At 33.7% G+C, this 11,862-nt stretch overlaps 1 protein-coding gene across 1 annotated transcript in view; it reads left to right on the top strand.

The window, feature by feature from the left end:
• ADGRV1 (adhesion G protein-coupled receptor V1) overlaps nt 1–11,862 on the top strand; it is a 539,879-nt gene that overhangs the window by 11,794 nt on the left and 516,223 nt on the right. The window contains exons 7-10 of the mRNA XM_012644750.1: nt 746–1,016; nt 1,539–1,868; nt 4,946–5,122; nt 7,253–7,476. Of these exons, the coding sequence (XP_012500204.1) occupies nt 746–1,016; nt 1,539–1,868; nt 4,946–5,122; nt 7,253–7,476 (1,002 nt within the window). The remainder of the gene's footprint in view (nt 1–745; nt 1,017–1,538; nt 1,869–4,945; nt 5,123–7,252; nt 7,477–11,862) is intronic.

Genomic DNA, 11,862 nt, shown 5'->3' on the forward strand with positions numbered 1-11,862 from the left:
CACCGCCCGAAGGAGGGACATATTTGAAACTCGGACTTGGGGGGGGCAAGGGCAACATACGTAACCTAAACATCTGTACCCCTATAATATGCTGGAAAAAAAAATAGACTCACAAATCCAAGTTCTTCCACACACAGAAGTTTTCCAATAACTGAATGGAGTATCAGTATTCCAATTAATTAAAATTAAATGAAATTAGAAATTCAGTTCCTCAGTCACGCTAGCTACATTTCAAGTGCTCAATAGCCACATATGGCTACTGGCTGCCATATTGGACAGATCTAAATTTTTATTCCTCTGCTTTTCTTATCTAGCCTATCCTTTGGTTCTTTTTTTTTTTAACTTCTTTTTTAATTTCATAATATTACGGGGTACAAATGTTTAGGTTACATATATTGCCTTTGCCCCACCTGAGTCAAAGCTACAAGCATTTCCATCCCCCAGATGTTCGCACCGCACCCATTAGGTGTGACTATGCCCATCCCCTCCTCCCCCCTCCCACCTTCCCAACGCCTGATTTACTTTTTCTTATTTTGAATGTGATTTAGTCATACAAGCTAATTCACATTATGGTAGTTTCATAGGACACATTCACATGTATATTCCTCATATTGAAAACAGTTTTTTATTGCGGTAGGGTTCTGCTTTTACCAGTGTCTGATGGCCAACTTGATATTGGGAAAGCCTATCTAGGGGAAATAGAGTGTATTATGTAACAATATATATTTCTTTTTAAAAATTCTAGATTTGAAGAAATTACAGTGGTTAGAAATGGCGGCACCCATGGGAATGTCTCTGTGAACTGGGTGTTGACACGGAACAACAGTGATCCCTCACCAGTAACAGCAGATATCAGACCAAGTTCTGGAGTTCTGCATTTTTCACAAGGGCAGATGTTGGCACCAATTCCTCTCACTGTCATTAATGATGATATTCCAGAGGAGGCAGAAGCTTATCTACTTCAACTTTTGCCTCATACGATACGAGGAGGTGCAGAAGTGAGTGAACCAGCAGAGGTAAATCTCTTGTCATGCATTACTCCTGTGAATATTTCTTTTAATTTAATTTTTATTTTTTAGAGATGAGGGTCTCATTATGTTTCTCAGGCTGGTCTCAAACTCCTGGCCACAAGAGATCCTTCCAGCTCAGCCTCCTGAGTAGCTGGGATTACAGGTGCCAGCCTCCATGCTTGGCTTTTTCGTGTGTGAATATTTCTGTGCTGTAGAAGAGCCAAACACCTTGATCATACAAATCAAATTTATGTTAATTGATGTGACAGGAAATGATGGTTTTCTTGCTCAATGTTGTTCCTTCTGCAAATAAATATTTTACTTTCTAAAAAATTCCCAAAACTATGATTTAAGAAAATTTTCAAGTTTGTTTTTGGTGCATCTTTTACTTTATTATATACAATAAATCATCACTTTTAGACATGATACATAAATAAATATTAAAATCAGAACAGCACAGACAATATAGAGTTTGATAATCTCAGGTGTGAAAATTCTGTACTTTAGTATTTTATTCTTTATCTGCAGCTTTTGTTCTACATTCAGGATAGTGATGATGTTTATGGCCTAATAACATTTTTTCCTATGGAAAACCAGAAGATTGAAAGCAGCCCAGGTGAACGATATTTATCCTTGAGTTTTGCAAGACTAGGAGGAACTAAAGGAGACGTGAGGATGCTTTATTCCGCACTTTATATTCCTACTGGAGCTCTGGACCCATTGCGAGCAAAAGATGGCATCTTAAATATATCCAGGAGAAATGGCCTCATTTTGCCAGAACAAAAAACTCAAGTCACTACAAAATTACCAATAAGAAATGATGCATTTCTTCAAAATGGAGCCCACTTTTTAGTACAGGTACTTTAATGATTAAAATAATAGCAATTTTGCTTAAACTGCAAGTGTACTGATTTATGTGAGAGAGTTAACTGTTATTTTGCCCTCATTTATGTTTTGGATTCTACTACTTGTTACTAAAAGCTATTTTGGGAATCCAAAGAGAAACTATACCTGCTCCCAAGTCATATAATGATAAATAAGACAGGGTTCTACCAAAGTTAGTATTTTAATCAGGTGATACTAAAAATGCACCAGATATGAAATGCAAGTTAGACTGTAATGGATGGCATAATGGAATAATTTACAAACTGTTATAAGGGAGGGTGAGAAAGAGAGAGATTCAAGATTCTTTTGAGTTGATTTGGGAAAATGTGACATAAGAATGGGATTTGTAGAATAAGTATGTTTTTCACAATGGGTATTGCAGGGAGAACATTTTAGAGATTAAAAAAAAGCAGCATGAAAAAAATTTTGTAGATGCTTTTAAATAATAGACTCAAAATTGATTTATTTGCCTACTAACTATAGATAGAATTTCAGAATTTTCAACTATGTAATGAGAGGAAGTAAGGACCCATAGCATATCTTTCCATCTTATATCTTTTATTTCTTAACTTCTATTAACCAAAACATTATTTTTATTGTCAAAGTTCAAAATATCTGCACTCGTTAATGATACTATTATTATTTTCCATTTGTTGATTGGTTGCTTCTGAAAATTAGAAAGCAATAAAGCGTGCCTATCAAATTTTAATTATGTAAATAAATTTAATACCGAATGAGGTAGTATGAATGGATCAGTAAAGAGTTAAAATCTTGTGTCACTGTACGTTTTGCCAGCTGAAGTATATATCATATGAAATATCATATACCATTAACTTCTTTAAATTATGACACATTTATATTTGCTTCATATTTTTGCCTAGATTTTGTTTTATGATTTATTATTGCTTTATCTGTAATTTCTATTAATAATTGTCACCTTTCCATGTGTCACCTTCACTTGATTTTTGAGCTCTTCCAGCTGTCTTACCACATGTGTTGAATGTCGAGTTTAGTTGTACTAACTACTTTCTATGCTTGTTTTACACCTGTTGTTTGCGGTGGTTTTTACTGAACTCTTGGGTTTTCTTGACCTCTTGCCTTTCTCTTCTTGAGTTCTGTTTTAGTTTTGTTGTAGTATATCTATCCTTAAACACATCTTTAGATAGGGTATAGGCAAGGTAAACTTTTTGAGGCTTTAAGCAACTGAAAATGTGAAATTTCATACTCACATTTGATAGTTTGACTTGGTAGAAATGTCTAGATTAAAATAATTTCTTCTTCAGAACTTGGAAGGCATTGCCTTTAAGCTTCCAGAGTTGCTGATGAGAAATTTGGTGGGAAGGAAATGATTTACCTTTTAGCTAACTTGCTCTTTATCTCTGAAAGCTTTTTACAACTGCTCCTTGGTGTTCTGAATTTCACAGAACTGTGACACCTTGCTAAGCACTTGGTGGGGTGACCTGCTTCATTTTATCTTTACATTTTATTCATTTTGTAAAGTAAATGCAGTATACTAAAGAATCACGTTTTATTTGACTTGGCCTAGTCTATATACTGATATTTGACAAAACTGATCAGTCTAAATGAATGTTTACCAGAAATGGAATTTTAAATGTCTTTTTCCTCTATATGAGTTTCAAAGCAAAATGTGTGACACTTAAAAAAGGCATTTAATTTTGCCCTTTAAAATGTATACTTTCATCACAAAGTATGAGGGGGATCAGTACCATTCCTGTCCACTTGTGGAAAATCAACTTAAATCACAAGTCTATTGGTGGTTACTTAGTGGCATCATTTCAGCATTACAAAGCCTAACAGAAGGCTCTGAAGAGTGGGAGATACATGTTTCATTGAGTTCGAAATTGCATTTTAACTTAAAATCACTGTGGTTTTTGCAATACTATCATGATTATCTATTCCTACAGTCCTCAAGTGAACATTGTGTGGAATGATAAGATAGATTTTGAAAAGGGAGACTATTTAAGATGTTGAAGGTTTGAGATATGTCAGAATTCCTATTAGAGCTCAGCTTATGTTGAAGGGATGAATTAACAAATATTTATTGTGTAGCTGCTGCAGTTTCAGTGTGTCATGTACTAGAAAAATGCTGATTTGAACACAGACCCACAAGAGCTCTATGGGCCTGTTGTGAAGTAAAAGTCTGGAACACACAAAATGATGATAAACAAGCAATATGTGAAATTTATAATTAAGTTCTAAGGTTAACGAGGGTACCAGTAGAAGTCCAAAAAGAGATAGAATAAAGAGGACTGGAGAATCCAAGAAAAATCTTCATGGGAGAGGAGGGAACTTTGGCTGGTTTCACAAAGTGAGTACATTTTGGACTTGTGCGATTATGAAGGAAGGGCATTCCAGGTGACAAGAATATCATGAAAAGTTACTCTGGTGGTCATATTCATTAGTTACAGGAACACTACATATAATACATGCGTTGCATTTCTTTAAAGATAAAGATGCATTAAGTTATAAATGGAGTTCTTAGTGGTCTTCAGATGTGTTTTGTCTGGAAGAGAAGGGAAGTGGGTGATTGGAAGTCTGGGTCAGTGGAGGAGGGGAAAGAGATGTGGACAGCTCTCTGATGTTTGGCTTTAAGGTCAAGGTAGTTGGATACAGGCAACAAGGAGGAAGAGCAGGTGGTGATGCTGGTAATGGTGGTGGTTAGTAGTCACATGAAAGAGACAGTGATTTCTGTTTTGGACATTCTGTCTGTAAGGTGTTTGTGTGACATTTATGTGGTGTCCAGTGGCAGTTGGTTTAATGATTTGGAATTTGGGGGAAAGATCCAGAGACTATTAAGTATAGGGTATAACATTATAAGATGAAGGGTTTAGGAAGACCTCTGGGGAATAATAATAATTGAGGAGCAGGAGATTGAAAAGGGATGGCGAATGAGGGGGGCGGAGAATGAAGTGGCTGAGTCATTGGTGACGGTTATGCATGTTTACTTTGTTGCCGCATGCTGTTACGGCTTTAAAAAATTTTTCTACTCTATCAATTTGTATTATTTTTTGTTTATTTGTTTATTATAGTTGGAATCTGTGAAGTTGGTGAACATAATTCCCCCAATCCCACCCATAAGTCCTAGATTTGGGGAAATCCGAAATATTTCATTACTGGTTACTCCAGCCATTGCAAATGGGGAAATTGGCTTTCTTAGCAATCTTCCAATCATTTTGCATGAACCAGAAGATTCTGCTGCTGAAGTGGTAAGTAGACTTTTTCTTATTGATGGGACCTAATGAATTTGAGGTAAGACACAGGCACGATTTTTTAAAAATAGGATTAGCATATAGAGTTAACGGGTCTTAAAAGATGTCACCATTTACATCAAACCTTCCATATGTAATTTGACATAGGTAACTGATGAATGTAGGATTTTCCCATCATCTTTTGCTATAGTGGATAGAATATTTAGAATTAATTGCTCCCAGTAGAAGTAGGATATTTTGGTATGACTGCTTTCAGATGATGCTATGACACAGTGATAGCCAAACATAAGTTTTTTTGTTTAATGGCCAAGTCATGGTACCTCGGGTGTCCTTGACCTGCTCCATCTCTGAGCACTGCATGAGCTTCAGTAGGACTGAAGTGGCTGCCTTGGGTCCTATGCTTGATGGTGGAAGTGATGGTGATAAAGTTATAGAATGCCACATCTTAGGAATTTAAAAATTTTATATATACGGTATATATAGATTTTTGTATAAACACACACATAAAAGCATATCCATGTACACAGTACCCCTTTTGCTCCCCACCCCCCCACACATAGTCCCTGCTTTAATTTTTCCCCAGTCTCCGTCTATCTAGGGACAGCTCTGTCCTTTGGCCTTATCATTCCCGGAGCCACAGTCTGTCCCTGAGACCCTCTTAAAGTCCTTCACACTTTGATTTAAATTGGGTTGGAGTTTAGATCAGGAATGAGGAGAATTATTTTTGTTATCAAAGCCGTATGTCAAAATACGGTGATCATAATTTTGCTTGTATTTTAGCTTCTACAAGTGGGCAGAGGAGCTTCATTTTTCAAGATGGTTTTGATTTTTCATATTTTTCTCAGTACACTGTTTCCTTCTAAAAACTGAGAAGCATTTAGTTTGTTCTTCAAGAGTGGATTGCTTTTATTTGTTTTCTTATAAAGCTGTAAATTTACCGTTTCATATTTTTCCCTTGAGAGAAATTAGCTTTTAGGAAAAGTTTTGGGCTCCTTGGACCTGCATTCTTCCCCTCTTGGGAAAAAGTAGGCGTTTCCCTTTGTTCTCTTTCAGCCATATATGGCCTGGGCAATACCCACTCCCTCAGGGGGATTTAGGGACCCAGCTCTGTGTTACTTCTTTGGTCTTCCCTAAGAATCTTATTTTGCTCACTAGTCTTGGGTTCTGACCGCTGTTAGCCAAAGTAGTGGCATGGTTAATGGTGAAAATATCTTCTGTTTTTTTCAAGATGACCTATGTTAACGGACAAAGAAAAAAGAGGATACTCCTCTTTTAGGAGCATAAAAGAATAGCATAATCCATCATTAATTATTCCTTTATATTCTTTGTTTGAAAAAAAACTTCATCATGATATGTAGTGATCCTATTATTATGTATATTTAAAGTGTGCTGCACTTGAACAAAGCTAACAAATACAATTTGTTTTAGAATTGTTATAGCAGATTCTATTTATTTAGCTTATACAATGGAGAGGCATTGTTCTAGATGCTTTACTTAAAACAATCTCTAATCCTCACCGTACACTTGCAAAATAGAAAATCATTAGCTTTATTTCACGTGAGAAAAATTGAGATCAGAGAGGTTAAGTAACTTGCCCAAGGTAACCCAGAGTCATGATGTGAGTATCTGATTTTATTTCTATTGTATTTATTGTTTTTTTTTAATTTTGCCCCCTGTCACTTAGGATACATTTTACATAACATAGTTTATTTTTCAGTTTACATTGTGATATTAAATTGATTTTATTTTTAGATAACCACTGATGGAAATTTATTCTTTAGAAAGATTGCTCTATGTTTTTCACAATTCTTTGGTCTTAAAAATATTCACATTTTATTAAGACAAATGTCAGGTTAGACACATTGTTAGGTGGGGGTAATTTAGTACATTTCTTATAATTTTTTAAAGTTGATTAGCAAAAACTAATAAAATAATTATGTCTAAAATTATTTTCATGCTTAAAGAAAATGCTTGTTCAATCGTGTTTTTAATGTCGTTTAATAGTTCACTTCCCTATATAGAATACATGTATTTACATACTAGTATGTGTACATATTAACAGCAATAATTGTATCATTTGTGAGCGTATATTTTAGAAGAAATTCTTCGGTTTTTTCTTTTTATAAGGTTTACATTCCCTTACATCGGGATGGAACTGATGGCCAGGCTACTGTCTACTGGAGTTTGAAGCCCTCTGGCTTTAATTCAGAAGCAGTGACCCTGGATGATATAGGTCCCTTTAATGGCTCTGTTTTGTTTTTATCTGGGCAAAGTGACACAACAATCAACATTACTGTCAAAGGTGATGACATACCGGAAATGAATGAAACTGTAATGCTTTCTCTAGACAGGTAATAACCCAATTAGGGAATGTTTAGTAACATTTATGTTTGAGTTCTCTTAAATAATTTTGATTTTGATTTTAATTCTTTAGTTCATATAAAATGAAAAGAAATCAAGTAAGTAGTGTTATGCTGGCCTTTTGACTTTTTTGTTATTTGTTGATGGCTTCTGGTTAGACCATTAATATAATTATATCTTTTAATGAACTTTTACTCTGCTGTTCATTGTGAAGAAGCATTACATAGAAAATTCATGGGAAGTATCAAATAAACCTGAAGCGTAGCCAATATGTTGCTATATTAAAAAAATAGGCAGCAACAAATCTAAAATGTTAGGTTAAGAAAACAGCTCTGCTGGCTTCGTTTTCAATAGGGCAGAGGATTAGAGCTTTTTTTTTTTAAGTGAGTAAAAAGAAAGCATTAATCTTCATGTAATGAAGATTTTCTTTTTTACATGGAATTTAAACATTAAATAATACTTATTTTCTAAAGAATCAAAAATTACACACATTTAAGAGGCACCTTTTCAGTAATGATAAGAATTTACTTAGCATGTCTCGGTGGGTAATTATATATTAAGAAAATATCACAATGTCCCAAAGAGTTTTTCTTCAGTAATTCAGAAAATCCTTTCTAAAAATAAAAATATACTGTGTTTACTTGATATTAATGATAGTTAACACATTGACTGCCACACTAGAAAAAAAAAATTTTCCCTGGGGCCGTGTATGGTGTTTTATTACAAAATAGCATAAAAACCTGAAAACAATCCTTTCTAATTTAATGAAAAATTTGTTATTTTTTATTGTTTTCTGTGCACGAGTTATATTCAACTCATGCAGTGCTAGAATCAATTTTTACACTGCACGCCAATTGAGTCGTTTGTGACTCACGACATACTTACTGAATTCGTTTCGGATTGTCTTCAGATGCTTCACGAGGTCCCAGGCTCAAAACTAGCGTGAGTTAAATACAACTCACGTGGCAGTCAATCTGTTAAAAATTAAAACCAACCTTATCTACTGCAGGTCTCTATATGAAAGTTGATACATATTAGAGAAGGTCACTGTGACTTGAGGCTTTGCACAATTCATATTTAGAAGTAGTAAATTTCATAGGTAAATTCAAGAGACATTTTTGTATTATATTATTCAGGACTGAATTAGTAAAAATTATTTTATATAATCCCTGGACCTCTATATTTTATTATCACCCTCTTGTAGGTTTTTCTTTGTAGGTGTTTTGTCTAAACACATTTTAAAAAACCTAATGAGTCGTTTTTTATTTTTACGTGAAAGAAAAATATAAAATACAGAAACAAATCTATTGAATGTCTACTGTTCCTTTTGTTTGCTTTCAGAACCACATTTTGTTTATTTCCTTTCTTACATAAAAAGTGAAATGAAACAATAACCAAAATACCAAGCAAACATATAATAAAAACTAAAAAGCAAAAACCAAATACAGCACACACACACACACACACACACACACAAACACACACACAGAGTCTAAATAACTTGTGGTTTTAATATGTATTTTAGATTCAGTCTTACAGAAAGGTATTTCATATGATGAAAAAATCTGTATAAAATGTAAATTACAAATTATTATTTTTGTCCTTTTTTCTTTAGATTTGAGTACCTATTAAATCAGTGGGCAATCTTGAAAAAGACTAAAGAAAAATGAACAGTGATTATAAACCTAAGCTGCAGCAATCCATAGAAACTCTACTGAGAGTTTCTGCACTCAAATAAATGTTTAAGGAATGATTTAGATTGTATCTCTGCAAATTCTTAGTGACTATTCTTTATGTTCTTTCAAATAGTGATTTTTTATCTTATCATGTACACATTTGAAATTAAGTATAATTTTTAAGGTTTGTTTTCCTCCTCTCCTATGGCTAAAAAACAAGGAAGTACAAATCATAGGGTAGAAAATTTTAGAAATTACTGGTGCTTTTCAAATAGAGAAAATTAGTTTAAATGTATATTAAAATGTTTTAATTCTATTAGTAACTAGTTCATACTTGTATTATCTCCATTGTTCATGAACAATAATGAACAAATGACATTTGAATAATTCAAAGACATGTCTAGTTGAATAAACATGAAAATAAAATGTATAATTTGAAATAGTATATTTTATCAAAACCTCTCTCTCGATTTTGAAAATTTTTGACAAAACCTAAGTGAAAGAATGAATGAATGCTAGTAAGTGTGATTACAATGAGTCACAATACAATAGTGTAACAAAAATAATTAACTTTATTGTGATACACTTTATAATTTTCCCTTAATGTCAAATCCAAATTCAAAATTCTCTATATTTCAACTAAATATAGACAAAAGTTATCCTGGTCCTAAACAATTTATGGTGCTTTCAAATACTGTACTAGTTAAAAATATTCTATTGTTTAATTTTCCTCAAATCAAAAACAATTTCATTATGCCAGTTTGCTTCAGAAAAATTTTGATATGTGTATTTGATATGTGTAACCCAATATTTATAAGTGGTGTATTTTTGACTTTAAAAATGAAGCTCAAGGGCTGTCCATTTTGACATGTGCTTGTCAAGGCTGAAAATGAAATACGTTGGGGATTTGGAAAAGTGTTTAGGTTTCCCAATATAAAGTGGTATTTAAGTAATATTTGGCATAATTAAAAGATATAATGATAGGGCTTCTTGAGTATATTCCTGTGCAAATGATGAAAGGTGTAGGTTTCTCTGCTTATAGAGTTTTGTTTTTCTAACTCAAAGAACAACTGGCTTTAAATCTGAGGATGGAAGTCTTCATTTTTTTAAAAAACCTAATTAAAGCTACTAAGTAATTATAAGTAGGGCTGAATGAAATTTGCTCAGCTGCTGCAGTTTGTGAGCATGTACGGTGCTTGGCAGGCACGAGTGCCTTGGAGGAGGCCTGGAAAGGAATGTCTTGAATGGGTCTTGACATGCTGGCTGGCCATGGGGTCATCTTCCGTAAGTGGGAACCGCCGAACCTCTTGCTAGCATTTGTCAATAGCAAAGAGCCCAGGGTGCAGAGTTCCCATAAAGTGAACATTACTAGTTCTTGGGGAAAAAAGAAAGGCTTTCTTTAGCTTTATTTTATTCCCTGGCCATTCTAAGTTTTTAGCAGTATTAGTGAGATTTTGGCAAATGGTGCTCTGCCTCTTTTTCCTCCCTCCCACACTTCTTTCTATGTTGACAGGGTAGAAACCGAAAGGTTTGTCGTGTATTTTGGGTAAGTATACAAAATAATGCCTTGTTTTTAGTGATTCAACATTGTTTTTTGCAAGTGATTGTTTTTGGACAAGGCCGCTGTTCTGCATGATCACAGGTCTTGAAAAATTTTGTTTGTCCACCTGGCTGTGCATGCTTTGTGTGTAGTTTCATTTTCTAATGATAAGGGAAGCTTATATGAAGTTGTTTGTTTATTTTTGGTCCTAAGAGTTTTAATTTATGAATGCATTTCAAATATTTGTTAAAAAGTTTGAAAATTAGTAAAATCATGTTTTGAAGAACTTAAAATTTTTAACTTCCCTTATAGTTTACACATAACCTAGAGAACAATTATTGTGCTATGCTTATGAAATTCTTACCCAACATCTATTTATGAATCTTGCAGCTTGTTTAACAGAGAGTTAGCAATCAATAATCTTAACTCTTCCATTGGTTTTCTGAGCGCATCTAGGCAATTTCTTGCTTATATCTCAGTGCCGTATACACTTTTCAGAATTTGCATTTTACATAAGGCTAGCACATTTTAAGAAAGTTTAAAAATAGATTCATTTGTCTAATGCTCAGAATGGATTTTTATATTTTGCATTCTGATCCAGTTTTCTTGTCTCCTAGCTTATGTGGACGTAGGTAATTTTATTAATGCAGATATTGATGTAAGTGATGGGCAAATGTGCTATGAAAATATGAGTATATTAAGAATATAATAAATAACCCTTCTATTATTTGGACTCTCTCTTCTGTGGCTACTAGCATGCTAAGTATTGATTGTCAGATTTCCAAAAGCTGGAGGAGGATGTTAATTCAAATTCTCTATCACATAGGAAGTGAACTGTCTTTTCTACATATTTCTACATTTTAATTGTGGTTTCACTGTGATACTGAGCTCTGATTGTGAGTACTTTTTGGTTAAATAGGAAGTGGCATTTGGAAAAGTTTAGAGAAGCTTGCAGGATTGAGAATTCTTAAGAGCTTGCTGGCTTTTAAACCTCCACAGCTTTGCAATCCAATCCCTTTGATCATTCTAATTATACATTGAATATTAAAACCAGAAATAAAAAAATTTTGTTTTAATATGTTCTTTTGTGAGATATATAGGAATTGTTAATAACATTTCATGCATCTTAGATCCATTTTTTTTCCTCTTTTTCTTATATG

This window comes from Propithecus coquereli, unplaced genomic scaffold (assembly GCF_000956105.1).
Source record: "Propithecus coquereli isolate 6110/MARCELLA unplaced genomic scaffold, Pcoq_1.0 Scaffold22, whole genome shotgun sequence".
Lineage (NCBI taxonomy): Eukaryota > Metazoa > Chordata > Mammalia > Primates > Indriidae > Propithecus > Propithecus coquereli.